Below are 26,044 nucleotides of genomic sequence, written 5' to 3' on the forward strand. Positions count from 1 at the left end.
CCCTGGGGAGCTCCGGTGTGGGCTGGCTCCTCGCCACGCGCTGGTTGCTTGGAGCAGATGCGTTGCGTGGTGGCAAACATTGCCTTCCTTCTTCAGAGCCTGCTCTGGGACACCCAGGAGCCCCAAGGCTCTGCTGAGCTCCTCTGCCTTGCTTCTGGTCTAGTGGGGGCTTTCACAGCACCGCGTCGGCCGGGTGTGTGCCTGCAGCAGCTCTTTGCAGGGCTGGATGTGTCCCCTGCACCCTGGATATCTCCATGCAGTGTCCATCCTGGGGCTAAAAACCATGGCTTGCTCTTTTTTTTTTTTTTTTTTTTTTTTTTTTTATATAAACCACGGCATTTGCAGCCGTGCCCTCCCCTTGTCCTTGTGGAGCCAGAGCCCTCTGGCTGCCTGCGGGGACGTGGCTGGGCTCGAGCTGCATTGCAGGCTGCCTGGTGAAGAGGGAAGGGATGCAGCAGCGCTGGAGGGGGACACCAGCTCACCCCGAGCTGGGCACTGCAGCAAGGAGCTGGCCCTGCATCCCCCGGGGCTGGAAGAACCGGGGCTGGCTGCCGTGAGACTCCTCCGATGGGCGTCCACGCGGGTGTACTTCTCGCAGACAGGGTACTGTGTTTCCACCAGGGTGAGCTTTAATTAAAACGATGAGTGAACAAGCGGGGTTGAGCTTCCAGAGTGGCTGGAAGCGCTGGGCTGTGAAGGGGAATGGCATCGGGCGAGGGCTGGGAGGAGAGCAAACAGCTTTGGGACGGGTGATGGACAGAGGGAACGCGGTGAGACCTTGGGCAGGGGGGGCCTGGGGCAGAGGAGAGATGCCCTGCGCCTTCTTGCACCAGCCAGGCTGTGGGGGAAGCATCAAATGTGTGTCTGCTGGGGCTGGGAAGCAAACTGCAGGAAGCCCAGCCCGGCCCTGCATGCTGCAAACTCCAAGCCCCGGCTTTTTTGGGAGCCATGGGTGCTGTGCGTGCTTGTCACCTGGCTGGGCAGGGCACGGTGCCTCGCATGCATCTCTTAGCCGGGCAGGGTTTGTAGGAGATGGGTAAAATCCTCCCTGTGACCAGAGGGGTGCAAGCAGAGAAGACAGGGATGAGCTCTGGTGTTTGCTGCTCAGAGGTCCTGAAGGTGACCGAGGTCTCTGCCCTTTGGCCGAGCACCTTTGCGCCGTGGGGTTGCCCATGGCGAGCCCCACAAAGCTGCTGCTGGGCTTGTCCGAGAGGCGAGCGCTGCTGTGAAGTGCTCAGCTCCACCAGGGGAGCTCTGCCGTGGATGCTGGTGTGCTTGGATGCTTCCAGCACCTCCCCAAAATCCCCCCCTTGGCGTGCTGCAGGGCTGGCACCTGGTGCCGCTGGGCACGGAGCACGGCTCGGGGGCTTCCTCAGTGACAAGTTGTGCTGGCGTGACCTACTTACAGCAACAACAAAACCTCCGTGCCCCGAGCAGGGCAGGCAAACACGGTGCTAGCAGCTGAGGGCTGGGCACGGCGCCCTCCCCGTGTCCCGTGTTCCAGCAGGAGGATGGCTTCTGCGCTCCCCTCCGGCTGGCTGCAGGTGGAGCGAGCTCGTTCCATCGCCATGGGGCCGATCGATGTGTGCACAGCTGCAGAAACGTCGCTGGGTGTGTAAAATAATGGGAAACACCGAGGATGAGGTAACAGGAAGGATGGCGGGGTGTGCTGTGGGGAGGACGGGGGGGAGCCTGGCGCAGGGAGGGCTTCTTTGTGCCTGGGGGAGCCACAGAAATCCATGGAGGTGACCGGTGTGGAGGCTCGTGGAGCTGCCTGATGAATGGAGGCATGTTATGGGGTAGGAAAGAGGGAAAAAGAGGGAAAACCCCAAAGGGAGTAGCCTGGGGGCAGCATGGGGAGGATGGGAGCGATGCACAGCGGGACATGCCTGACCCGTGATGCTAACGGGGCTGGGCCTTCATCTCTGCCACCAAGTCTTCTGTGGAGTTGCACGTTGGGAAAGCCCCCGTTTTTAGGATGGGGGAGCAAAGGAAAACAACCCCGAGGAGCGGGGGAGGCTGCTGAAGGCGACAGAGCTTGTCCCAGCCCCGGCCTCACCGGGGAGAAGCTCGGGAGGAGAAGGATGCTGGGAGCGGATCCGTTTCATCAGCCAGGATGACGGAGGCAGAGATGGAGACAAAACTCCCCAGGGGAATGAAAGCAGCGTGCAACTGGAGAAATTAAAGAGCAACAAATCACCGGCACCCGGTGGGCTCCAGCCAGCTCGCTGGGAGGAACTCGACAATGAAGCGGCTGAACTGCCAGCAGAAAGTAATCTCTCGTTAGAAGCAAGTGCTGCTCGGGAGCGCAGCCTCTTCTGCTCCGTCTTTAATTTAGGGAGGCACAAGGACAACTGTGGGAATTACAGACCAGTGAGCTTTATTTCAGCACCGAGTAAATTGGCTGAGAAAATAATTAAAGCTCATGTGGAAATGCCTGTGCTTCAGCGTGACGGATTAAGGACAACAAAGCGTGACTTTTACACAGGAAATTCAGTTGTTTTTTCCTTTCCTTTTTTTTTTTTTTTTTTTTTTTTTTTCTCCCTTCCTTCAGCATTGCAATAAAGTGATCGGGGAGAGCAGTTGGGAGACGAACTGAGCTATTGAGGAAGCAGCTGAGGCAGGAGCCGTGGGAGGAAGGGCCGGATCCTGCCCGATGCTGGCAGATGGGCTGCGAGGAGGACCCGGCGGCGAGGTGCGCGCCGCTTGAGCTGGAAATTTCGTGGTGAACGAAATTTCCCAAGGCTGCAAGCCAAGCACGTAAAAATTAGGTAACGCTAGGTGCAAATTGCCTGGATGAGCCTGATTGCCTCCCCCTCTCTCTCTCTCTCTCTCTCTCTGCTTTGAGTATCTTCGTTAGGAAGCTGTCGCTAATTACACGGTGATTGGCTGTTGTTACTGGCAGGAGTCCTGGTTCTCCGGGGGCAGAGCTGTCCCAGGGCAAATTTTGGGGAGCGCATGGCTGCTCCCCAACTTGCCGGGCTGGGGGGAGCGAAGGGGCTCCCCCTGCCCCCCGTCTGCATCCACTGCCCCCCAAATTGGATGAGGCCACGGTGCTGGACGGGGATTTTGATTCTTCCTGAGGCTGAACCGTGGTCCAATTCCCAGCTCGTTTTCCCGAGGACAACAAAAAGCGCAAAGACAACTGCTGCCCAGATTTTATATCCTGCTGTCACGGAGCCAATTAAGGAAAGGGTTGCCATATTTTTTATTTATTTATTTATGTATTTTACATAAGGGTGGAACAGCAGAGCGGATTTTTTTAAGGCTTGTTCTTGGAAGCAGCTGAGCAATCCTGGCTGAAGTTTTCCTTGGGGGGGGGAGAAGAAAAAAAATAAAGCTTGGTATGGAAAATATCAGCCTGAGGAGCCTGTGCTTCCCCAGACTGTGAGCACTGGAAAGCAGGTCTGGAAAGGAAGGGCAGTTTGGTTTTGGTACCCATAGCCCAGGGACAGCACGGTGTGGACGTGTGAGAGCTTTCTTACACCGGGGATCAAGGGAAAAGCATGGGCAGAAGGAGCCGAGGGGACTCAGGGCTGTCCAAACACGGTCGGAGGAACACATCCTTGTGTTGCTAACAGAGCACCTGTGAGCTTCACGTGGGACTTGGGCTCGACCCCGAGGCTGTAAATACGATGCCTCGTGAGAGGCGATGGGGGCACCTTTGCGTCAGGCGCTCCTGAATGCTGTTTGCTGATACCCCATGTGTCCGCAGGGCTCGTGCCACCGGGACACAGGTTTGAGGGGCTGCCACGGGCTGGGATGAGCACATGGGGATGTGTGACACAGTGACGTGAGCCGGGAGGACGCTGCCAGCCCAGCCTTGTCACACCACGGGAGAAACGCGTGGTGCCCGCCTTGTCCTCAGGGGCCGGCTGACCCTCGGGCACGCATGACGTGGGGCTGTTTGTAAACCGTGTTAACTTCCACGGGTCTTTAACATTTATTTCGGGAGTTAATTACTGTAAACAAAGCAGCTTTAAATCTAATCAGCTATTCCTTGTGCCACGTTGGTCCCGGACATCAAAGTGAACATCAAAGCGAGAGGCATGAAAGGCTTCGAAGGCAGCGCCGCCCGGCTCGCCCAGGTGCATCTCCCCAAGAGCTCCCCGGTCTGTGTCACACAGCCCTGTTTGTGGGGCTCCTTCCAGTTATCGCAGATCTGAAGGATGTTGTCCTGTTGAGGAAAACAAGATTACCATAAGAATAGCCACCAGGAACAAAGCGAAGAGCTGTTTCAACTTGTTTTTGTTTGTTTGAATGTATTTTTGGTGGCTCATCAGTGAGGATGCTGTGCTCAGCCTGGAGTGTCCCAGCAAAACAAGGGACAAACCCCGACTCCGAGGTGTTTTGTAACATCCTGATGTGGGTGAGCACACATTTGGGCAGGCCTTGCTAAGGTTGTGAGCTCTTGGAGCAACCCAGGACGGGCAGAGTTGTTGGGGAGCGATGCAGCAGCACCTGGTGCAGCAAGGTGGGAGATGCCGTGTACCTTGGTGAGCTGTGGCGGGGGCTGTAGCTTGAATTTGGGATCTTTGAGCTCTTAGAGGTGGGCCAGAGGTGTGCAGAGGGAAGGAGAGCTCTGAAGAAGCCAGGGTGGCCGGGTTAAGGGAGGCTGAGAGCGTGCATTTTCTCCTGGGTGGTTTCTTGCCGGCTTCTTGTTTTAATTGAAAATCAAAAGCTTGTGGCTGGAGAGACTTCCCGACATCCCACAGGCAATCTCCCTCAGAGGTGTCCCACTCTCCAGAGGCACCTCGCTGTGAATTTTGGCCAGAAATCCCCTGGCTGGCCTGCCCCTTCTGTGCATCCTCGGCTGCAGTTTGCATTTTCCGCTGCGGAGCATCCCCCGGCAGCCGCAGCGCCTGCTCCCCCTGCCGCTTCCCACCTAATTAAGCGCTGCCTCTCATTTGCAGAAGACGTTTCCGGGCTGGTGTCAACCCGGAGCACTCGCATGCTAATTTCGAGCAGCGAGCGGGCTCCTCGAGCGCGTTCCTGCACCGCGGGGAAGCAGCGGGGCCGGATAATTGATTGCAGTTTCACCAGAGGCACGGGCCGCTCGCCTCTAACGCGGAGCAGACCCGGAGGAAGCCCACCGCCGTGCCCCTCCTTGCTAATTAGTCTTCGCTACTGCGTGCGGCTGCGGCGGAGCTGGGGGGGGGGAAAGCGTGTGGTTTCTCCTGGTAGCTGTCAGGCTGTCGTTCCCTTCCACGTGCAAGCTTGCATTTCGGGGAGGGGTGTGCGGCGCGCTGCTGCGGGCTCGCTCCCTCCTGCGTGGAGAGGCAGCTGCGGAAGGGACTCGGTGCTTTGTGAAACCAGAGCTGCTCATTGTCCTGGGTATTGGCAGTGGCTTTAGGTGCTTGAAAGGAGCCCGTGTCAAGCCTTGAGCTCGTTTTCCCCAGCTGGAGCTGATTTGGGCATCCCTGGTTTGCAGTAGAGGACAGCTGAGGTCTGGGCGCGTACAGCCTGTAATTTGGCTGGTCTTCTTTCCTCTCTCCTAAAAACAGGCGGCCAGGGGAAATCTGGGAGCAGGACGGTGCACTAGACCTCCTGACCCGCTTTACTCAGAGTTTCCTGGACATGATTCACCTCTTCCCCTTCCCCAAAAAGAGCAGGGACGGTGCAGACACAGAGGGGTTGTTTGGAGGCTTGGTTTTGCCCTCGCAGAGCCCTTAGATGTGGGAAACCAGCACGGCCTCCAGTTCCTCTCTTTGGCAACGCTTGCTAGAAGCAGCATGAAATCGTGTGGTTTTATCCCATGTTTTCTCTCGGCCTTGCTGTCCCAGCCATCTTCCCAGGCTGGGGTGGGAGGTGGCAGAGAGGAGCTTGCTGCTGCCCCTCCATCCCCTCCCAGCACAGCTATTGTCCTGCAGAGTTGCCAGATGCCACTTGGGGTCTGGACGTGGTGGTGGGACATAGGAGCCCAGTCAGGCTGTAGGAGCCACATCAGGGTGCAAAGAGCCACGGGGTGCAAGGAGCTGGGTGTTTCTGACCTCCCCATGTGCCTGTTCCCAAAGGGAAGGACCTGCCCTGCCCGGCTTTGCTGCCCCAGCCCACATAGCTGCTGTCTCACACCGTGCCTCTCTGCTCTCCTCCCCGCCAGGTCACCGACCAGCTTCCTGAGATTCTGACGCTGGATCGGGATCGTTTTAACTAAAGATGGAAACACTGGAGTCCGAATTGACCTGCCCAATCTGCCTGGAGTTATTCGAAGACCCTCTCCTGCTGCCCTGCGCCCACAGCCTCTGCTTCAGCTGCGCCCACCGCATCCTGGTGTCCAGCTGCTCCTCCAGCGAGTCCATCGAGCCCATCACCGCCTTCCAGTGCCCCACCTGCCGCTATGTCATCTCCCTCAACCACCGGGGCCTGGAGGGCCTCAAGAGGAATGTGACGCTGCAGAACATCATCGACCGCTTCCAGAAGGCGTCGCTGAGCGGCCCCAACTCCCCCAGCGAGAGCCGCCGCGAGAGGACGTACCGCAACAGCCCTACCATGTCCGTGGCCGGCGAGAGGATCGCCTGCCAGTTCTGTGAGCAGGACCCGCCGCGGGACGCCGTCAAGACGTGCATCACCTGCGAGGTGTCCTACTGCGACCGCTGCCTGCGGGCCACCCACCCCAACAAGAAGCCCTTCACCAGCCACCGCCTGGTGGAGCCCGTGCCGGACGCGCACTTCCGAGGACTCACCTGCCTGGAGCACGAGAACGAGAAGGTGAACATGTACTGTGTGGCTGACGACCAGCTCATCTGTGCCTTATGTAAACTGGTGGGCCGCCACCGGGACCACCAAGTGGCATCCCTCAGCGATCGCTTTGAGAAGCTCAAGGTAAGCACCAAGGGCGTCCCCGGGCCAGGGCGCACCAGGGAGCTTCGTGGCGGAGAACCGGTGCTGGCTGCAGGGTGCTCTGGTGGCACGTCTTTTAAGCCAAGCAGGGCTGTGGGCTGGAGGATGGGGTCCATGCGCTCATCCAGGCCCTTTTGCATTTCCTTGGGCTCCTTTCAGCGTGCTCAAGGCCTGGGGACTGCAGTGCATGGGGAGCCTCCTGCTGTTCGTGGGCCTCCCCTGCCTGCAAACTGGTGCTGCAGGAAGCGCTGCGGGCACCGCCTCCGTGTCCTCCTTGGTACGGCTTCCCCAGTCCTCTGCACTGCTCTGGGATGCAGGGATGGAGCTTCCCTCTCCTGCCCATGCGCCCTAACCTCTTCCTCCATCCTGTGGGACCTCTGGTTTTTGGCCAGGGCCACCTCCAGCAGGGTGTCCTGGCCGTGCCACTGCGGTTCTCCACGGTGGGAGCCTCTGCTCCGCAGCAGTCAGCGTTCTCCATCCTCGTATCCCTCAAGCTGTAGAAATGAGCAATTGTTTTCCAGCCCCCTTACCTCCAGCCTATGCCACGTATCGATCCAGAGTGAATTCTTGCTCTGCTGCTCCTCAGGTTGGAGAGAGCAAACTTCCAGGGAGCCCTCTGGGGTGCTTTGAAGCTTAATTTTTATGCAGTGGCTGTGCTAGTGCCGAATAACATGTGAACCCGTGTGGCTGATGTTTGACCTATATAAAGTTAGAAATCCCTCTCTCTGTCCCCTGTGCATTCTGCATGAGTCTGCAAAATGGTTTTAATTTTTTTTTTCTTTTTTTTTTTAATAATAATAAAAAAAACAGAGCTGGTCCAGTTAGAGGTCATGCTGGCGAGGCTGTAACTGTGGCTGCAGTCACGTTCCCATTGCAGCCCTTCTCATGTCTTTCCACCTTCTTCCTTGATCCTTTCTCCCTGAATTTTCTGGGCTTGTTCTGACCCAAAAGTGCTTTTCTTAGCTCTTTGTCTTGTTAATGCTTTTAGACAAAATCGATTTCTCTGCTCTTGTGTTTTCCGAGGGCAGAAGAAATAGTTCTATCACTAGCAAAAATTGAGAAGACTTCTTGTGTGCAGGCTGGATTGTTTTAAAAAGGAAAGAAAAAAGATTTCTCTCCAGGCATCAGTCTTCCTAGATGCTGAGTTTACCCCGAGCTGTTTCCCGGCTGGTTTTCCACCTGCCCTTTCCTCGCAGCTCCCAAACCCAGTGCAACTCCCCAGCAGTGCGGTGCGGTGCTTGCCTCTCGAAATGCAGTGCCAGCAGAGCTCTCCTCGGGTCAGAACATTCTTTTTCCATGAGGAAACGTCTCAATTAGCAAGTTGGAAACCCTAGAAAGAAAGCCCATGTATGTTTGCATGCAGTAAGACTTGGGGACAGGAATTAAACCCGTTTAATATTTCCCCCCATGCTAGCCAAGCAAGCTCATCTGAAGACAAAACCCCCAACAAGAAATTGCTTCTTCAACCAGCCAAGCTTTTGCAGGTTGCCAAAAAGCCAAGCTTTTGCAGGTTGCCAAGATGCTTTTTTTCTTTTTTCTTTTTCATTTAAATAACAGCCTTAAGTGGTTTTGGACAAGGAGGGAAGGTCTCCTCTGCTCTCTCTGCGATGAGCACTCCTCCTGTGCTGCTCGTCCTGCACAGCTCACCCTTCAGGCACGGCCATGATGCTGGTGGGAGCAGCAGCTGCCTCGTTCCCTGACGTGGAGGAGCTGTTTTTTGGGGAAGATGTTTTGTTGTCCTCCTTCCCCGCTGCAGTCAGCCTCCCTCTTCCTCTTGCATGCCCTTTAGTGGGTGGAGATTGCCCTAGGTGAGGACTGGTGGCCCACTGGGGATGGATGCGGGGTGTGAGCACCCCCCTGTTCCGGATGAGCACCCGGTGCAGGATGACTCCAGGATAACAGTTCCCCAGCAGAAAGTTTCCCTCTTGGATGCAATGCTGTGAAGAGCTGGTCTGTTTCTTGAGATGTGAGGCATCAAGCAAAGAAATGAATTTTTGAAATGCAAAGCTGCATCTCTGCCTGCTGAGCCGAGCTAAGAGGGATGAGTGCTTTGCTGCTTGTGAGGATGCAAAATTAGCTGCATAGCCTTGTCCGAGCTGCATCCTTGGCTGTGTTCTTAAATCTCTTAACATAATAAGCTGCAAAGCACGGAAAATCAAACCACGTTGACCAGTGCTTCCACATGTCTTTAACTGCACTGACACACTGGGGATGGTTAATTTTGTAACTAAATGATGCGCAGTGGAAACTTCTTTTGCCTCCTTTTGCATCTGTTGCTATTTAATTTCTGCAGGGATCTGGTTTGCGAGGCACAACTACTACATGGTTATCAGTCCGGAGTGCCTGGCTTGGCAGAGCTGTGCTTTTTTTTTTTGGATGCCTTTTCTCCTGATGCTCTACCCCTGGTGCAGGAGCAGCACGAGATCAATAGCAAGCATGCTGGCAAGCCTGAAAATCAGAGTCAATATTTGCAGCTGTATTTCGGCCTCGTCTTCGTACATCCTCAGTCTATACGTTTGGCCATGGTTGAGTCCGTTGCTCTTTCTGGAAATATTGGGAATCCTTGCTGGCTGCTCTCTGCTCACCCGACCCTGACGCTTTGTCCCCTCCTTGCTCTCGTGAGCACTGAAGCCAGGCTGCTCTCGAGCATCCGTGGAGTGCTTGGGCATTGAAGAGCAAGCGATTGCTCTTGTTTTCTGGCTTCGATCACATTGCTCGAGCTAGCTGGAAACACCTTTCAGATTAAAAAAATAAATAAGTGGAAAATTGGAGCAAATTATTCTGTCAAAAGGAGTGCTTTCCACAAGAAAGCTTTGGCTGGGGATTTTTTTTCCTTGCTTAGAAGAGCTAACTGCCTGAAAACTGTACTTTTTTGTTGTCGTTAAATCCTGAAGTGTTTCAGTTCTGAGTGCTGTCTGGGAGAGCAGGGACCTGTGCTGCTGTCGGGGTTGTTGGTTAATGCTGGGGCAGATGCTGAGCACCGGTGTCCAGGCTGCTCCCTGCCCCAAGCCATGCATCTTTAAATCCACGTGTTTATACCACCCTGCCTGCACAAGGCGTGTTGCTTTTAGGTATAGTTCTTGCTCCAGAGGTTCATGAAGGCATCTCCCTGTCCTTTCTCCTCTTGCAGCTCCCTTTATGGAGCTGCCTCTGCTGCCCGGACCCAGGAGGCAGCGCGTGCCTGTGGTGCTCCCGGTGCACCAGCATGGCTACAAGTAGTCAAAATGCAGGGGCTCGACGCCTGTTTTCCCCTCTCTGCGTATTCAGGAAGGGGTGGGATGCTGAAAGTAAAGATGCCCATCACCTCGTCTCGCTGGCTGAAAAATTAGCATTAAAAAATCAAATTAAAAACGGGTGTAGATTAAGCACAAAGCAACTGGCTTGACCTAGATAAAGCAAACGCCTAGGACAGCAGCACGTTATCAGCTGAGTTTAAAAAAAAAATAAAAAGAAAGAAAAAAAAAGTTCTCCAATTATAAATTGAGATGCCTTGAAGCCCATAATTGCAGTCATCTCCGCGGAGCGCTGCCCTGTCCCGTGTGCTGGCTGCCACCCAGCCGGGGCCGGGAGCGGGGTCACATCGGTGCAGTGAGAGAGGTCACAGTGAAAAAGGACTTGGCTTGTGAGCTCCGGACAGCTCTGTGGCAGAAAGAGTTTCAGAAAAAGGATTTTGCCCTAAATGATTTGCTGCTTTGCTTCTCCATCTGATCTGTTCCCTTTACGGGAACCAGCTGAGGGCTGTTGCTGAGGTTTGCGTTGACTGACACACTGGGAACAGCAAAAAAAAATTATTTAAATATATATATATATTTTGTAACACTTTCATATCTGCTCTCTGCTAAAGGAGGAGAAAAATCCCATCTCCTGTTATGCTTCAGATATAGATGCACTGCCTCCAGTGGGTTAGTGTCAGTGCGATGAAGTTTAAAAAATAATAAACAACCCCCTGTGCTAGACAAATTGTATGCAGAAAGCTGGTGGTTATTGCAGGGCTCTTCGGAGAGCAGTAGGGTAGAAAGAACGAGGGGCAGAAACCTTCCTTGGTGCTGTAGTGTAGGACTTCTTCGCCTCGGGGCCAGGGAACGTGTTCCCACTTGCGCTGTGTGAGTCACCAAGATCGCTGCTTAATTTATAATTTACTGTACTGCCATGGGGCTAAACTGAATTTTATACATATATAGAGAAAGTTGGCTTTTGTTTTTTTTTTCATTTTCCCACATGTAGAAAGGAGCTGGCTGAGAGCGAGGGTTAACGTTGTGATTGTTGCGACTCCTACACAGAAGGTGGGGGGCTGCTACCAGCAGACAAAGGGAAACCCAAAGCTCTGGCTGTGTGGCAGCAATCAGCTCTTTCCCCCGAAGCAGATCTTATTTGGGTCTGCTTCTGCTCAAGACCTGCTTAGGGAAGGAGATGCAAAGCCTTGCTTCCTGGCTGGGGTGATGCGGGTGGATGAGGCTCCCGAGCAAATCATCATCATCTTCCCGATCCATCCATCCCGGGCTGCCAGCACAGTTCTGCTTGGATTTGCCCAAAACACCCACTCGATGCGTGCTGCAGGCACACGCTTACCTGTGGAGCGTGGATCATATGGAAATACAAAATTTTCCTGGCTTCTTTACACTGCAGTGGGAAAGGGATCAATACACGCTCTGGTGTCTGATGTAGCTCCCAGTTTAAATTTTCCATCAGTGCAGAGAATGCAAGCATTGGTCACTGTTTCATTACTGCTCCTTTGTTGGTCGACAGGACCTTGAATCAGCCCTGAGTTCTGGGCTCCTCGGTTTTCTTTCCCAGCCATCAGCTTTTTGGGCAGAGCTTTGATTTTTTTAGTTAATTTAAGTAAGCAATTGCAGGTCCTGAGATAGCAGACCTGGAAAACTGCGTTGGTTAGATGAATCTCCTGCTTTTTCCAGAACCGTGTTCACGTCCAACCGAATCAGGTTGCTGCGGTCTCCCCAGCTGCTAGGGCCCCGAGCAGCTCTGTGGCTGGGGGCAGCTAGAGGAGGACGAACCTCCAGCCTTGGCATCCTGCAGGACGGCAGGCCAGAGCTGTGGAGGAAGCAAGATGGTAATCAGACGAGGTTATTTTTAAATAATGAGCGTTGCCTTCTTCTCTTAAAGTCCCCAGGAAAAACAAGCAAACAAACAGACATTGCTTTCAGAAAGTGGTTGGGTGCTAACTCCTTCACCTGCCACATCAGCCTTGGGCAGTGAGGAGCCCTTCATCACCTCATCCCGCCTCACCTCAGCTTCTCCCCAGATGCCTCAGATGTGCCTCTGAAAGCACGAGGAATAGGCCAGAGGGGCTGCTTCAGCCAAGGGCCCTTTTGCCACCTGCATGGCGATGGTCCTGAGCCCGTGCAGATCGCGTCTGCGCTTGAATGCAGTGAGGATGAGGGCAGGGATGGCTCAGAGCAAACCACACTTGTGGGGACACCACGAACCTCCCCGTGCTCTCCCCTGCTCTCCATGTACGTAGTGCTTGCCACGGTGCTTTGCCTTAATTGTAATTAGTGCTGCCCTCTGGGCTGCTGGCAAGGCACCGGCATAGGCAGTCATGGGAGGAGGTTTGGAGAGCGTTGGTTCCAGTTCAAGCAGAGCACGGGCTGCGGCGCTAAGCAGCGGCGAAAACCCTTCCAAGTTACTGAAGGAGGACGGGGAGGTTTTTTGTTTTTGTTTCTTTTTTTTTTTTTTTTTGGCAGAAGCCGTTGCGCTGGTGAATTAGAAACGAGAAATTTATGAGCGCGTTAAATTGTACGGCTGTGGCCGCTCCGGTTTGTTAGGTATTAAATTCCCCCTTAACTTCCTGCCTCGTGGTGATCGACTCCTTGATGGCAATTAGTTCGGTGGGAATCGTTTGTGGGAAAGCACCGCTCGTACCCCGTGCATGGGCTGGGGGGCACAGGACAGGTAGGATTTCCTGCTCTGGAGGGGGAAAGGTTTGTGCTCGTATGAAGGAGCAGGGAGCACGCTTCACCTTCAGCTGGACGATATTTTCACTTGGCAGAATGTGGGTTTTATGGCTCTGTGGGAATGTCTTCTCGCTCGAACCCCCAAAACCCAACCCCACAGAGTTTTGGCGTTTGGAGAGCGTCCATACCTAAAGAACAGAACTAAGTCTCTGGGTCTCCCTTGCCTTGAGACCGGGGAACCTTTCCCTGGGCCGCAAGAGGAGAGGCATGAAGAGGAGCAGCAAAACATCAGGGGAGCGGTGCTGTGGTGGCCCAGGGCCAGCGGGTGCGGAGGTGGCTTCTGGAGGTGTCACCCCACGGGTTCTCCCCCCCGGGCCTTCACTCCTGGTGCTGCTTTGTGCAGCTCCATCATGTTGCTCTGGGCCTGGAATAGTATGGTCAAACTAGAAAAAAAAAAAGAAGAAAAAATGGGTCTTAGGCACGTGCAAAGTCCAGCCTTGGCTTTCGCTGCTGGCTTCTCCTGCAGCTGGGGTGGTGGCGTGGTGCCCATCAAGCAGGCTTATGCGAGAGATGACAGGTTTAGCAGTTGAATTTTCTATTTCTGGACGGGGGAATAATCTCTAATACATAATACTTTTTTCCCAGCTGAAACAAGTCTGTGCCAGTCCTTGAGCTACGGCCCTGTAGTTTTCCAAGACAATTGACGTTCCCATCAACCCTAATCTTTGTTGCATGCATTCCTTGTCATGTGATTTAACAGATATATTTTCTTCTCTGTCAACAGATTTGTTAACAATACAGAGGCTTTCATGCTATAGTTTCCTGTAACGTCTCTTTGGAGGCTTCAGATTTGTGTTTTGCAGTTTCTAAATTTCCATTTAGCCCTGCTTCTTCTCTCCCTACCCTGCCGCTGGCTCTCTGAAATAGCAACTATTTCAGGGAAGACTCACGAGCTTGCAGGCGTTTTCCTCCCTGGAACAGGCACTTTTGTTTCCTGAAACAATTGCAAGCTGTTATCTTTTCAGGGCTTCTGTCTGATGATGGCTGTAAGGGCGTGGAGCTGAACTTCCGCTGCTTCAGTTCTGCATCAATAGGTTTTCTCTGAAAAATGAAAATTTGAGTGTAATCCCACCTCCCAGAGAAGGTGTTTACCAGTGTGGGGTTGCCTCAGGTTTCTGTGAGCTGGTTTTGCTCCTGGCAGCTCTGAGCCTTGCCCAAAGGCAGGACAGTGTCTGAGGCCATTTATTCTCAGCTATTTTGCAGTGCTCCTGCTGCCAGCAAGCTCGCTCTGCCTCTACCCTTTTTTCCTCTTTTTTTCAGAGATTTTACTCCAGCTTCTCCACTCTTCACTTCGTGCTTTAATCTCACGTACTGGAGCTCACACTGGCAATGCCCCGTTGTCAGTCACATTCCCATGCCTTCCCCCAAGCCCTGGCCAGCGTTTTTGGCAGCCTCACGCTGCGCTTCACATCCCCCAGAGTCCCTGCATCTTCCCTGCTGCACCCTCATCTTTATGGCCTCAAATCTGTCACGGGTGGTGATCCCACTTTCTGATACTCCTGCCCCGAGCGGATGCCACTTAATATTCAGGATGTGTGGCGTTATGGGGTTATAATGAATATTCAGAGCATGAATTAGCATGGCTCGGTTAATTACGCGCAGCGTGCGACAGGGAAGGGCTGCGCTCAGCTATTTGCAGTGCATACGCTTGCTTGGAAAACGCGTCCCGGGAACACTCGGTGTCTTTAAGTAATTTGGAGGATTGGTTGTGTGCGCTGGGGCGAGCGGCGTATGAATTTCTTAGCAGGTTCGAAGTCATGCTCTGAGATGCTGAATATGCTATTATTATCACATTAAACCCTTAAGTAGGCTTACAGGTGTTATTAAGTAATTTCACCGTGATGGCTGACATGCTTTAAAAAAATATATCTAATTTGAATATCCAATCAGTGTGTGTTTAACGTGCCCTTTTGTAGAAATGAACGTACAACAGTAGAGTGCATGCTGATAGAAATCCTTCTGTGTTGGGGCTGGAAAAGGATCTTGGGAGCACGAGAGCATGAGGCAGGAGATCTTCAGGGTTCCTGCTCTCTTCTTCCACAGCGGGTCCCTGGAGGGCACTGGTTCCTGCTTTGCACTTCTTGACCCACTTTGCTTTGGTCTTTATAAGCAGGTATGTCCACAACGAGGAAAGCAAAATCTCTCCAGCTGGCTTCCAGACACACGAGTCCTTGCAGGTCTCTTGTTCTGCTGAACTCCTCATGGGTCAGTCCAAATGTCCGTAGCGTTTGGAGAGCCCCATCTGTACAGGATGTCCTTCCAGATGATGCTGTGGTGTAACATGAGCATGCATCTTCTGCGTCAGGAGCTGGCAGCACCGCCACGGGGTGGGTGATGGCACCGGGCTGGCACGGGGGTCAGTGCTGGGAGCAAAGTGAGGCTCAGGTGTGACGAGCAGAGAGGTTTCCCATCAGCTCTGTCTCTAAGGTACACATTTGGTGTCTCTTCTGCTCCTACCTGTTGAATTCCTTTTATTTGGGGTGGGTTCCAGCCCAAAAAACATACCTGGAGGGATATCTAGTGCTGCCACCCGTGTTCCCCCAGCCTGCAGGACCCGGGGCTCCTGCAGTGAGGTGACACGAGCTGCGAGGCTGGCGCACGCTCCTGTCCTGCAGGTGGCCTTGGGACTCTCTGAGCATTAAATGGCTTTTTCACCTGGGAAAGTTGTCGGATGAATGATCTGCATCCCAAGTGCAGCCCTTCCCGAGCGCAGCTGGAGGAGGGCGACGTGCGCGAGCAGTGCTGGCAGCCCATCTCCCTTGGATGGAGCCTCCAGGAGCTTTTTCAGTGCTTCAGGCTGAAAAGCGCCTGGCCGGGCCTCCCATCCGTCCTCCACGTGCCAGCACCCCTCCCTTCGGGGGCAGAGAATGCAGTGCTCAAAGGAAGCCTGGATTTTCTGACGCAGCTTGCTTGCTTCAGTAGCCAGCTGGCCGTGGGACAAGGCTACGCGACCGTCCCGCATGGTGTTGGTGCGGCGCACGGTGCTCCGTGGCTTCTGAAGCAAATCTGCTCCTCAGGGGCCCAGACCTGGCACTTCAGTTTCTAAAATCGGCCTGATATGCGGCCTGCTGGAGCCCCCTCCGCTCATACGGGCATCACTGATTTACAGGATAAGCTCAGGAAATAATGCGCAAAAAGGCGTGTGTCGTGCAGGATGTGCCAAAGCAATAAATCCGGATTCCTTCCGTGCTCCTCTAAAGGGGCTTTTGGGAACCAAACATCTGGTATCAGAAGAGGTCCAAGAGAAAACGTGCACGGGTTGTCCTTCTATGTGTGCTCTTTGGGCTTTTTTATATATATACATATACATAAAATGGTGATGGTTTGGAAATAAAGGTCAGGGGGTGAAAGAGATGCTTCCTCTGCAGCTCCGCATCCTGGTGATTGCCTGACGTTTGTGGTGGCGTGAGCTGTAAAAATCCAGACTAGAATTTAAAAGCCTTGAAAAATGCCCCTTTGTTGGCCTCCCAAGGAATGAATTATGTCCTGCCCAAAGCTCTCCCGGCCCTGTGAAGGAGACGTTTTCATGAGCATTGTTTCAGGGCAGCAGGGCAAAGGGAGTCTGCAGCAAGGGGTTTAACAAGGAAAGCTCTTCCTATCGTGTGTTTGTAAAGGCTTATCTCAAAATAACTTACCCTAAGTACTTCCATACTGCTGAAAGCGGTGTTCTTCCCGGATAACTGGTGTGTGGAACCATTTGTATTAACGTTGGATGTGGGCTTGTGGGTTTATTGGGTGTGAAGGTTTAAAGGTGGACGTCGTCGTCAGCATCCGTGGGCATAGAACAGGGTGAGGATCCTGCAAAGCCGTGAGCCCTGTAGCAGTGTACCGGGAGTGCTAGCGTTTTATGAGACTAATAACTCAGTTAAAGCCCTCGGTTTTCTTTTAAGCCGCACCTTGCTGCTGAAAAAAAAATCTCTTTTAGCAGAAACTTCATATACTTGGCTCCTCCATGGGAAGCCAAGCGTGTTGGAAAACTGAGAGGTGCTCGGGTGTCACGGGGAAAGAGGCTTGGATGGAGAGGTGCCTATGTTGGAAATTGTGTTTGCAGCCTGAGCTACTGACCTCGTTCTGAGGTGAGGACAAGCACTGCAGGTTATTTACACACCCGTGGGGTGCGGGGGCACAGCTGGGAGGTGGTAGAGGCGTCGTGGTTTTCACTGTGTTCTCCTGGGTGTCCTCGGGCGCAGAGGTGATGTGGCCGTGGTGGGTGGCAGCTGCTGAGCCGTGGGCACGCTCTGGTGGCAGAGAAGAGGCTCTCCAAGCCCCGTTGGCTTGGCTGCTTGAACTCACACCTCAGGCAGTGCCCTCCCTGCTGTGCTTTGCTGGTGCTGCTGGCACATCCAGCAGTGAGACCACGACCTGCTGCAAAGGTTGCAGAAAGAGATCTGCTTGCTGGGATGCCCGGCTCTGGACCTTATTAGATCATCCCAGCACCATCCGTCCCTTTGCACGTGAAGCCCACAGGTCTCAGCTGAAGCTCTGTCGTGGAAAAAAGAATAAAATCATATAAGCCACTTGACCCATTTGCTGAGCATCTGCCCTGCGTTGGCTGGAGGAGGCAGCGCGCAGGGTTTCCGTGCGTGCGGGGCTGTTCTTCTGGCCGGTGCCTCTCCACTGCCTGCAGCCTACCTGAAAAGCAGCTGTGCAAGATGTGAGCAAGAGCCATTCAAGCAGCTTAAATCGGTTCTCACGAAGCAGCGGCTGGCTCAGCTTTTTCCTCTTGCCGCGCTTTGATCTGACAAGCGTTCGCTGAGGAAATTAGCTGGAAGGTCTTTGCTGCCGTGAAAGACGGGCGGTTTGGAGCGTGAAGCGTGAGCTGTGAATCGCTGCGCTGCTCCGGCTCCTGTCACGGCTCCTCTGCTCCCTATGTGGGGGTCTGCATCGCCCCCAGAGCGAGCAGAGCCACTGCTGGCACCAGGATGGGTGCTGGGGTCCTTCCCCAGCAGGGGCTGGGCACGGGGAGGTGACGTCTGGTACCGCAGCCCGGAGAAGGCATCCCTTCCTTCCTGTTGCCTTGAGGAGACTCTTGAGTACGGGGAAAGAACTTTTAACCTTTGCCAAGGTTAGCTGTGTGAATTTCTTACGGTCACAGGCGGTGTGGGTGCTGTCCTAGGCCCCCGTTCCTGGCAATGTGCAAGCTGGATGCTGCTTTCTCCTGCAGTCCCCTAAAAACAACTTCTTGTGGTTCAGCCTCCTGGTCCTCGCTTGCAAATTCTTCGTTGCTCTGCCTCAGTTTCCCAGCTTTAAAGCCACGCTGTGTTAGATTGGCGTTTGAAAGACAGGAAGCAGCGGAGAGATGCTGCTGCTGAAGGGCAACGTGGTCTCCTGAGCTCGGAGCTCAGCTGTGCGGGGAAGAGCTATTGATTTTCCTTTACCTTGCTTTCAAATGGAGTTGTCAGCTTTACGACTAAACATTATGTGCTGTTAATGATTTGCTGTCTCAACTTTTTGTCTTAAAGTCTTGGCTGTTCACCTTTCTGGAGGTGAAGCACGGAAGCGCCAGCACACCAGAGGCCCGCTGGAGAGCTGGAGGCTTCCCACCTCTTTGGGTCATTCGCTGTCAGCTCCAAGAAAGCAAGGAAAAAATAGCAAAGATGGTCTTATTTTGTTCACTGGGTGTGGAGACCTTTGGGCCTGCTTTCCATGGCGTTGTCCCAACTTAGCAGCTGTACCTGGGTCGTAAGAAGAGAGGGTGTAATTTAGGATTCTGACAGCAGAGTGGTCTGTGTGCCTTGGCTCTCCCTGTACCGTTTTACTCCAGCTCGCCCAGCCCCTGGACCTAACGGGTCTGTTTGTGTGCTTGTTTCCTCCAGATGAAAAGGGAGATGAGACACACGCCCTGGGAATTTGTCACAATGCATCAAACTCCCCGTGCTGTTGGCCCGTGGTTCCTAATAGACTCAAAGGGGAGTAAATCAGCGCCTTGACTTCCAAGGTCATCTGAGATGCCTCCATCTGCAGCAGCAGGGATGGCACAAGTGTCTTTGGGTGCTTCTTCCCCCTCTTCTGGGTTGGAGCAGTGGGGCCACCACGGTGCCCTGGCGTTGTGGGGACGTGGTGTGGGCACCAGCAAGTCCCCACGGTGCTGCTCCAAGATTTCTTGGGTAGGATTCTGTCCCCATCACACCGGGGAAATCACATCCCATTGACCCCAACCCAGCCAGAAGCAGCCCCAAGGGACGCCCAAACTTTGCACAGCCACTTGGAACAAAATACTCTTCTATTTTAGGACTGGGAGGAAGGTGCGGAAGGCAGGTCCAACCCCAAGGACTCCATCTCAGTGGGTCAAGGTTGGGGGGACCCCTCTGTGCCCGCAACGCTGCCCAGCCCTCGTGTTGTGAAGCCCAAGCATCCGATTATTCACCGGGACACATCTTTAGGGGTAGCCAGGAGAGCTCAAACCCATCTGGATGGTCCCTGGCTTAAAAACAAGTCTTTCTGCTTCATCATACGCCCCTCAGTTCTCAAAGCTGTGATTTTTATTTTTTTTTAATTTGACATTGTTCCTTGTCAGTCCCAGCAGGAAATATGTTTGGGACCAGTTGGAAAACAGAGGGGGAAAAAATTACCAGAAGGTTTTTCAATTCTTTGATCTTTTTTTTTTTTTTTCTTCCCTCCACAGAAAGCACAGTGAGAGAATGAATATTCTCCTGCAATCTGTTTGCTGCTCTCTGGGTAGTAGAGGATGACACCAGCTGTGCTGGCAGAAATCTTAAAAAAAGAAAAATCCCAAATTCACATTAGCAATTAAACACATTGCTTATTGAACTCTGGAGTTTAATCATATATTTTTTTTCCCCATTTTTATTTTGTTTCCATTTCGTTTTGTGTCTGAATTCTGGTCTGAGGACATGTGAGCTGAGGGTTTTGCATCAGGCAGATGCTGAGTTATTCCATATTCCAGTCAGGCTTAATTAATGCAGTGCACACGTGTGTTTGTGCCGCTGTGGCCACGGGAGCCTATAGGGATGGTAAATTGTTACCAGTGGTGCCAGGCCCCTGTAGGGGTGTTTTAGGCAGAGCTGAGACCTGCGCTGTGCACCACAGCTCTCGTGGGCTGCAGCTCAGCATCTCCTGGAGATGTCACCTGCAAAGAGGATGAGGAAGGGCAAGGAGCAGAGAAATGGGGCCGTGGTTTGCTGGAGGCTGCAGGAACTGGCGGTCTTGTGGGGAGAAACCCTTGCGGAGAGGAGGGAAGGACCAGCAGCCCCGTTTCAAGCTGAGAGCGTTTCTGTGCTTGCACCCCATGCCTTCATCCCCATACCCCGGGGCAGAGGGAGGGAAGGAGGAGAGCATCTCTTTGCTTCTCCTGATGCAAAGCTTGTGGTTGGACGTGGCTGTGCTTGGTCTCTCCTCTCGTTCCTGGTGTGGGATGGCTTCTCCTGAAGCTGCTGCCTGCGGGCTCCATCCCTGCTGCGAACCACAATGCATCGTGCTGCTGCGGCACTGGGTGATGCAGAGTGCTCGGTGCAGTGGTGCGTGGTGAGGGAAGTGCCAAGCAGGATGTCTGTAGGGCAGCTCTCGCTGCCTGCACTGGTCAGGAGGTGTTCCCAGATTCAGTTTTCCTTTGGGTTATTGCCAGGCATCCAGCTCTGTCTCTCCTTTCCACTACAATTGCTCCAGAACCAGTCCCGATGCGCTTCTCAGCTCAAGGAGCTGGTCTTAAAGTGCTTCACAGCCTGCTGTACCCTCCTGTCCCACTGCCTCCCGCTTTGCATCCTATATTCCTATGTTTTATCCATCATTCCCATGTTTTATCCATTCCAGCAGCTTCTTCTGTGAGTCCTGGCGCTCCTTCAGCCCGCTGGTAACAGGCAGCCCCTGCTGGGGTGTTGCAGTCAAACGCATCATTGCAATAAATCGTCTCATAAATTATCAACAAAACCAGCTCCAACATCACTCGGTGGCATCCCCAGAAAGGACGCTGTGTGGTTTTAACGCAGCAGCGTGGACAAGGCAGGTTTTATGTTCGACCACAGCAGTGGGACAGGAGGGCATGGAGCTGTGGGGATGGAGTCTGCTGCTTCTGCACCCACCAGGACTTTGCCAGTGGGACAACGTTTTGTCATGTCAGCCTCCAGGGACTTCTGTAGCATAAGGAAATATCCCACCCGAAGTTGTGTGGGCATGGTCTAGGTCTGTATTTTTGTCATTTTGTAGTTTTGTGGTAGAAGGCACGGTGGTGGGCTGGTGCGCAGGAGATGCCGGCAGGGGCTTGTGGTGCACCTCTGGCCAAGCAGCCACAGGGGCTGCAGGAGGAGCAGAGGGATGGGAGAAGGCTCTGTGCTGGGTGTAGCTGTGTGCTAAAAAGCTGGCAGGCATCCCTTCTGATAGAGGATTTGGGGCGTGTGCTGGAGGAACTGAACATCTATCCCGGCTGGGGGACACGTTCCGCAGAGACCTCTTGGACACGCAGCATTTTCTGGCCACTCGTGGAAGAATTAGCATCATTAGCCTGAGTTCATTGTCATTTGTCGTGGACCCTATAAAACAGAACCTGGCGCTGCTTTCCCTGAGTTTTGCTCCATGGTGGGGCGATGCAGTCACCTTCGCGTGGCATTAATGGGTGCGGGTGTCTGCGGGGAGCGGTGAGGTTGGAGGTGCCAGGGGGACACAGGGTGCAGCCTGGCTGTGACAGCAGCAGCCATGAAAGCCATCGGGATTTTAATCACGTTGCCAAGGTTGGGGAGGGAAGATGTCACATCGGGATACAGGTGCTTTGTGCAGGGCATCCCCTCTCCGAGTAGTGTTTCCATAACAGGAGGGCAGTGCATGGTGCTCGGAGGGGGGGCGATGCTATCCCCGATAGAAATTGTCCTCTTCCTTCTAAAAAGGGACATGAAGGGATGGAGATCCCCTGAGGCTGCCATGTGGCCTTGCACATCCCTGCATCGGGAGGTCTGCTCATGCACAGCCCGTCCTCAGGCGAGGGGCTTGGCCTGGCAGCACCCACAGGTGTGAGTGATAGCGATGCTATTTTATTTTATTATTTTTATTTTTATTTTTATTTATTTTATTTTATTTAATGCACAGTGCCCTGATGCATGGAGGGCTTGCAGCGCAGCTGTAAGGGGGCAGTGCTGGCTGTGCCACCAGCATTGCCCTGCGCGGTGCTGGACCTGGATGGGGCAACAGCAGCCGTGTTCATGCACTGCAGCCCCTTGCCCTTCCCCTTAAGGGAGCAAACCCCCCTCGGGAAGGAAAATGCCAGCTGCGATTCAAAATGGCACGCAGGGTTTGGGGAGGAGGCACGTTGTATGCACGGAGGAAGAGCCGTGCCCTGCGAGCTCCGTTCACGGCTGGGCAGGCACTGGGATGAGGCAGGAGGAAAGGGGAAGAAGTGCAGAGAACAGAGAGCAGTAAAAGTGACAGCTTTTTAAATAATTTAAATCCAAGCCGTGCTGAAGCAGGGAGTTTATCTCACGAGTTATCTGCAGCTGAGCTTTGTTTAACCCTGGGTAATCCTTCCTGGGCAAGCACAAGAATGCCCTGCACCGATCATATCTGCCGGTGAGAGTTATTTAGCGCTCAATAGCTGCTTTTTAAAACATTGTAAAACATTTCTATTGAAAAATAAAAATAAAATGCTAATTGCTCTGGTTTCAAAGCCCGTGACAAGGCCTCTTACGGAAGATATATGTTTGTAGACATGCTTGCCAACACATAGATTAGCGGTGTCAGAGGGAACAAAAAGTTCCCGTTAGCAAAGATTAGCTTTTAAAGAAAAATGAGGGGTCTGGGGGAAAAAAACAGAGGAGAGGAAAAAAAAAAAAAACAAAAAACTTGAGAAAGGTTTTCTGAGTAACCCTCTTTGTGGAGGTCTCTGCCAGGAAGATCAATGTGGTTGTTTTGTTATTGTGCCTCGACAGTGCTGCGTTTTGAAAGAAGCCTTTTGAACTGCTTGTGAATGTGCAGGAAAGAAGCTGCTGGAGAGGGGGCAGGGAGCACGCTGGCCCTGCCAGCATTTTGGTGGAAAACCGCCCGCTGCTGCCAGCGACAGCGCCTGGGGGGACGCGGCGGGGACTCCGGCTGCTGTGGTTTGCAGGACGTGGGACACCTCTCGCTCCTCCCGCGTGCCAGGTGCTCCCACGCCGTTGCTGTACTCCCCGTGCCCTTGGTGCCTTGGGAGTGAGCCCAGGAGGTGAGGAGCCAGGATGCTCGGCGCAGCTCTGTCCCGCTGTGGTCCCCGACATTTTCCCAGGTCCTGCCACCTGGGGTTAGAGGGCTTGTGGCTGGCACGAGGGCACGGTGTGGGGGCAGCAGCTGGGGGCCAGCGGTGCCGGCATCACGAGTGGTTTTGGGAGCCCAGCCTGGGGAGGAGCGGTGCCACGAGAGCTGAGTCGGGTACGGCGTCAAGGGGCCGGCGGGTGCAGGGTGCGACAGGTGACTGAATCCACGCTGAAAGCTCCCAAAAAGCCACCAGCAGCAAGCGCCGAGCTCTGCAGCCTCTGCTTGCTTTGTGAAGCACTCAGCGTTTTGCAGCGGGCCTCGTGACTGACTCGGGCTCTGACTCACGGGCTCCAAAACCCAAGCTTGGCAGCCGACGTGTCCGCACGCTGTCTGTCTGTCTGTCCGGCCGCAGGACAGGGAGGCAGCTTTCCGCGTGCCCCTCCCAGAGGTGTTTGTCCCAGCCCGGAGGAGCACGGGGGGCTTCAGGCCAGGAGGAAGGAAGCTGCTGGTGCAAGGGGGGCTTTGGCGCTGCGCCGCCCCCAGCCGTGTGCCGGCTGGGTGTTGGTTTTGCAAAGGAAACGTTTTCCTGATAGCAGCTATCTGCAGCTTGCTAGAGATAAAGAAAAATGTTATCTGCAGGGAAAAAACCTTCAGAAATGCCTGCTGGAGGGAGAGCAGCGTGCCTGGCTTGCAGCTAAGGCAGGCGGAGTTTGCAGAGCGCGGCGACACTGCCCTCGGCAGAGCGCTGCCCGCTGCGGGTGCTGCAGGAGGCGGCCACGAACCCGGCAGAGCTGTAAACTGAATTCTGCCAAGCACAGCTACATGTCAGCTCAGCAAAAACAAAGGAAGGTGCTATCACTCGCTACGCACTCATTTCCACCCAGGCCTGGCTTTCATTGAAATGATAGGAGCCAGGCAGCGATGGAAAAACATTGCTCTCGACGCCACCGCTCACCAGGCAATAAAAAAGTTCACTGTGGAGCTGGCATGTCCTGCAGCCTGAGCGGGATTTGCCCTGGGCTTCACGATGCCCTGAAACCCAGCTACAACATCTCAAACGGAAATCTTGGGAACGATGTGATAGGCAACAGGGGGCTCCCTCTCCAGGCAGGATGCCTGGTGCGGCACGCTCCATCCCCACATTTTGGGATAGCTGCGTTATTTTTACGGCTGCAGCCCCGGGAATCTCAGGGCTGCCTGGCAATTTCAGCTAGCTTTTAAGCACGCAGTTTGGGGACCTCCAAAGGCTCAAAAGGCAGGAAGCAGATAAGAAAACTGCCGGGTTTCTGTAAACCTTGTGGTTTGTGGGATACTCGCCTGATGTTTATGAAGCTCAGGGGCTGGTGGTGAAGCAGATGCGGGGTCCATCACCCCATTGGGGCGCAGCAGAGCCTGCGAAAGGCTTTTGCTCGCCGGGATGAATGCAGCCCAGCAGCAGGCCCAAGCCCAGGCATTTGGTCTGTGTTTATTCCAGATTCTCACCTGCTACTCAATTAATTCTTTGCTGTGTTGCACAGCTTCAGCAGCTTTATTTGAAGTGTCGCACAGCATGCAGGAGGCGTTTGCCTCTTGTACAAAAGCATTTGCCTTTTCAGCATGCATCCCACCCGCAGCAGCCTGTGCTGTTGGGCAAGATGCTTTTTGGTTTGGGTTGCTGTTGTTGTCTTTTTTTTGTTCCTGTGTTTTAGCAAAAAGATTTGAGTGTATCAGAGGAGAGGGCTGGAGGAAGACAGAGGTTATCACAGCCCTCTGCCTTGCAAAGAAAGGGCTATGAAACTTGAATGTCCTAGGGAAATAACTGAGAATTTGGGGCTTTCTCCCACTTTGGAGAGGTAGAGTGTATTTTTCGTTTTCACAGTATCAGAAATGTCTGGGCCATTTTTATTTATTTTGTTTTTGTTTTTTTTTTTATGAAGAAGGCAACAAGGACTGGTGGGAGCTTGGCACTTGGCTGGGTGAAGCCCGAGCCAAGTGCAAAGCAGCTGAAGTGGGTTTTGGCACGCACAGCTCCCCTTGCGCTGGCTCCTCAGCTCCGCTGGTCCCTCCCCTCCACAGCTTCCAGATGTTGTAACTTTCCGAAAGGCCTTTCTTTGCTTTTTGGCTTTACCCAGGCTGCCTAAACACGCTGCCTTGGGACGCTGCAGGGCATCTGCCGGTGCCATGTCCCCGTCCTCAAGCGGCGAGGCTGGGCTCTTTGCCTGGGGCAGGAAAACCTGTTCAGACCTCTGCTCCCGTGCCCGTTGCTGCAAGACGTCGGCACTTGTGCAACCGAGCCCTGCTGGATCAGCAGCCTGTGCACAAGCTCCGTGCATCCCCAGCAAAGCCTGCACCCGCACCCCATGTGTTGCAGGGTGAAAAGGGGGGTTCCCAGCAGCACGTAGCCTGCTGCTGGTAGCTTTGTGGGGGGTTTAGGCATTTTGCTGGCTTTTCCAGCAGGAAAATAGCAGTGAAGGGAAAAGGCAGAGGGGAGGCACAGGGCTTTCTGCTGCTCCGGTCTGCACAAGGAGTTAAAGAAGTCGGTGAGTTTACCCCGAGGCTGAGTTTGTGCTGGTGCGCGTCTATCTCAACATCTCCCTCTCCGGTTGTAACAGTCTCGCTGCGGCTTAGCATAAGCAACAGATCAGCCAAAATAAGCCCCATCCCGAGCAGCCGGTTGGCGCGGTGTATCTGCTTCCAAGAGAAACCTGAGGGTTTGCCTCCTCCTTCACGCTTTGGCGGTGCTCGCGGATTGCCCTGCCAGCACAGCTTTAGGGATGACGTGGATGTGAGCGGGATAAAAGCCGGCGCTTGGCTTTCCCATGGCCCTGGCCTCTTCCCCAGCAGCCAGGTGCTGGGACAGGGGTGCTGGAGCATCCCCAAAAGCTGCGCAGCTGAACCGCTCCTTCCGGAGCTGGAGAGGGAGAAAATCCAGGGTGAATTCCCCATAAAACGTGGAATGGCCCCACTGAACGTGGCCGTCACAATCGTGCCCCCAGAGGCTTTCGCATGCTGGGGATGTGGAAAGGTTTCTCTGGGCAGCACAGGAACAGGAATTTGGGTTCAAGTTACTCCTCCATCGT

The 26,044-nt window shown here is 53.9% G+C and overlaps 1 protein-coding gene across 2 annotated transcripts in view; it reads left to right on the forward strand.

Moving 5' to 3' along the window:
• The window catches only part of MID2 (midline 2), a 64,452-nt gene that overhangs the window by 6,941 nt on the left and 31,467 nt on the right, over positions 1-26,044 (forward strand). For both annotated transcript variants that reach the window (XM_032196332.1, XM_032196333.1), the window contains exon 2: positions 6,101-6,822. In XM_032196332.1, coding sequence (XP_032052223.1) covers positions 6,157-6,822 — 666 coding nt within the window. In that variant the 5' untranslated portion in view covers positions 6,101-6,156. The remainder of the gene's footprint in view (positions 1-6,100; positions 6,823-26,044) is intronic.

The sequence above is a fragment of the Aythya fuligula genome, chromosome 13, assembly GCF_009819795.1.
Source record: "Aythya fuligula isolate bAytFul2 chromosome 13, bAytFul2.pri, whole genome shotgun sequence".
Classification (NCBI taxonomy): Eukaryota; Metazoa; Chordata; class Aves; order Anseriformes; family Anatidae; genus Aythya; species Aythya fuligula.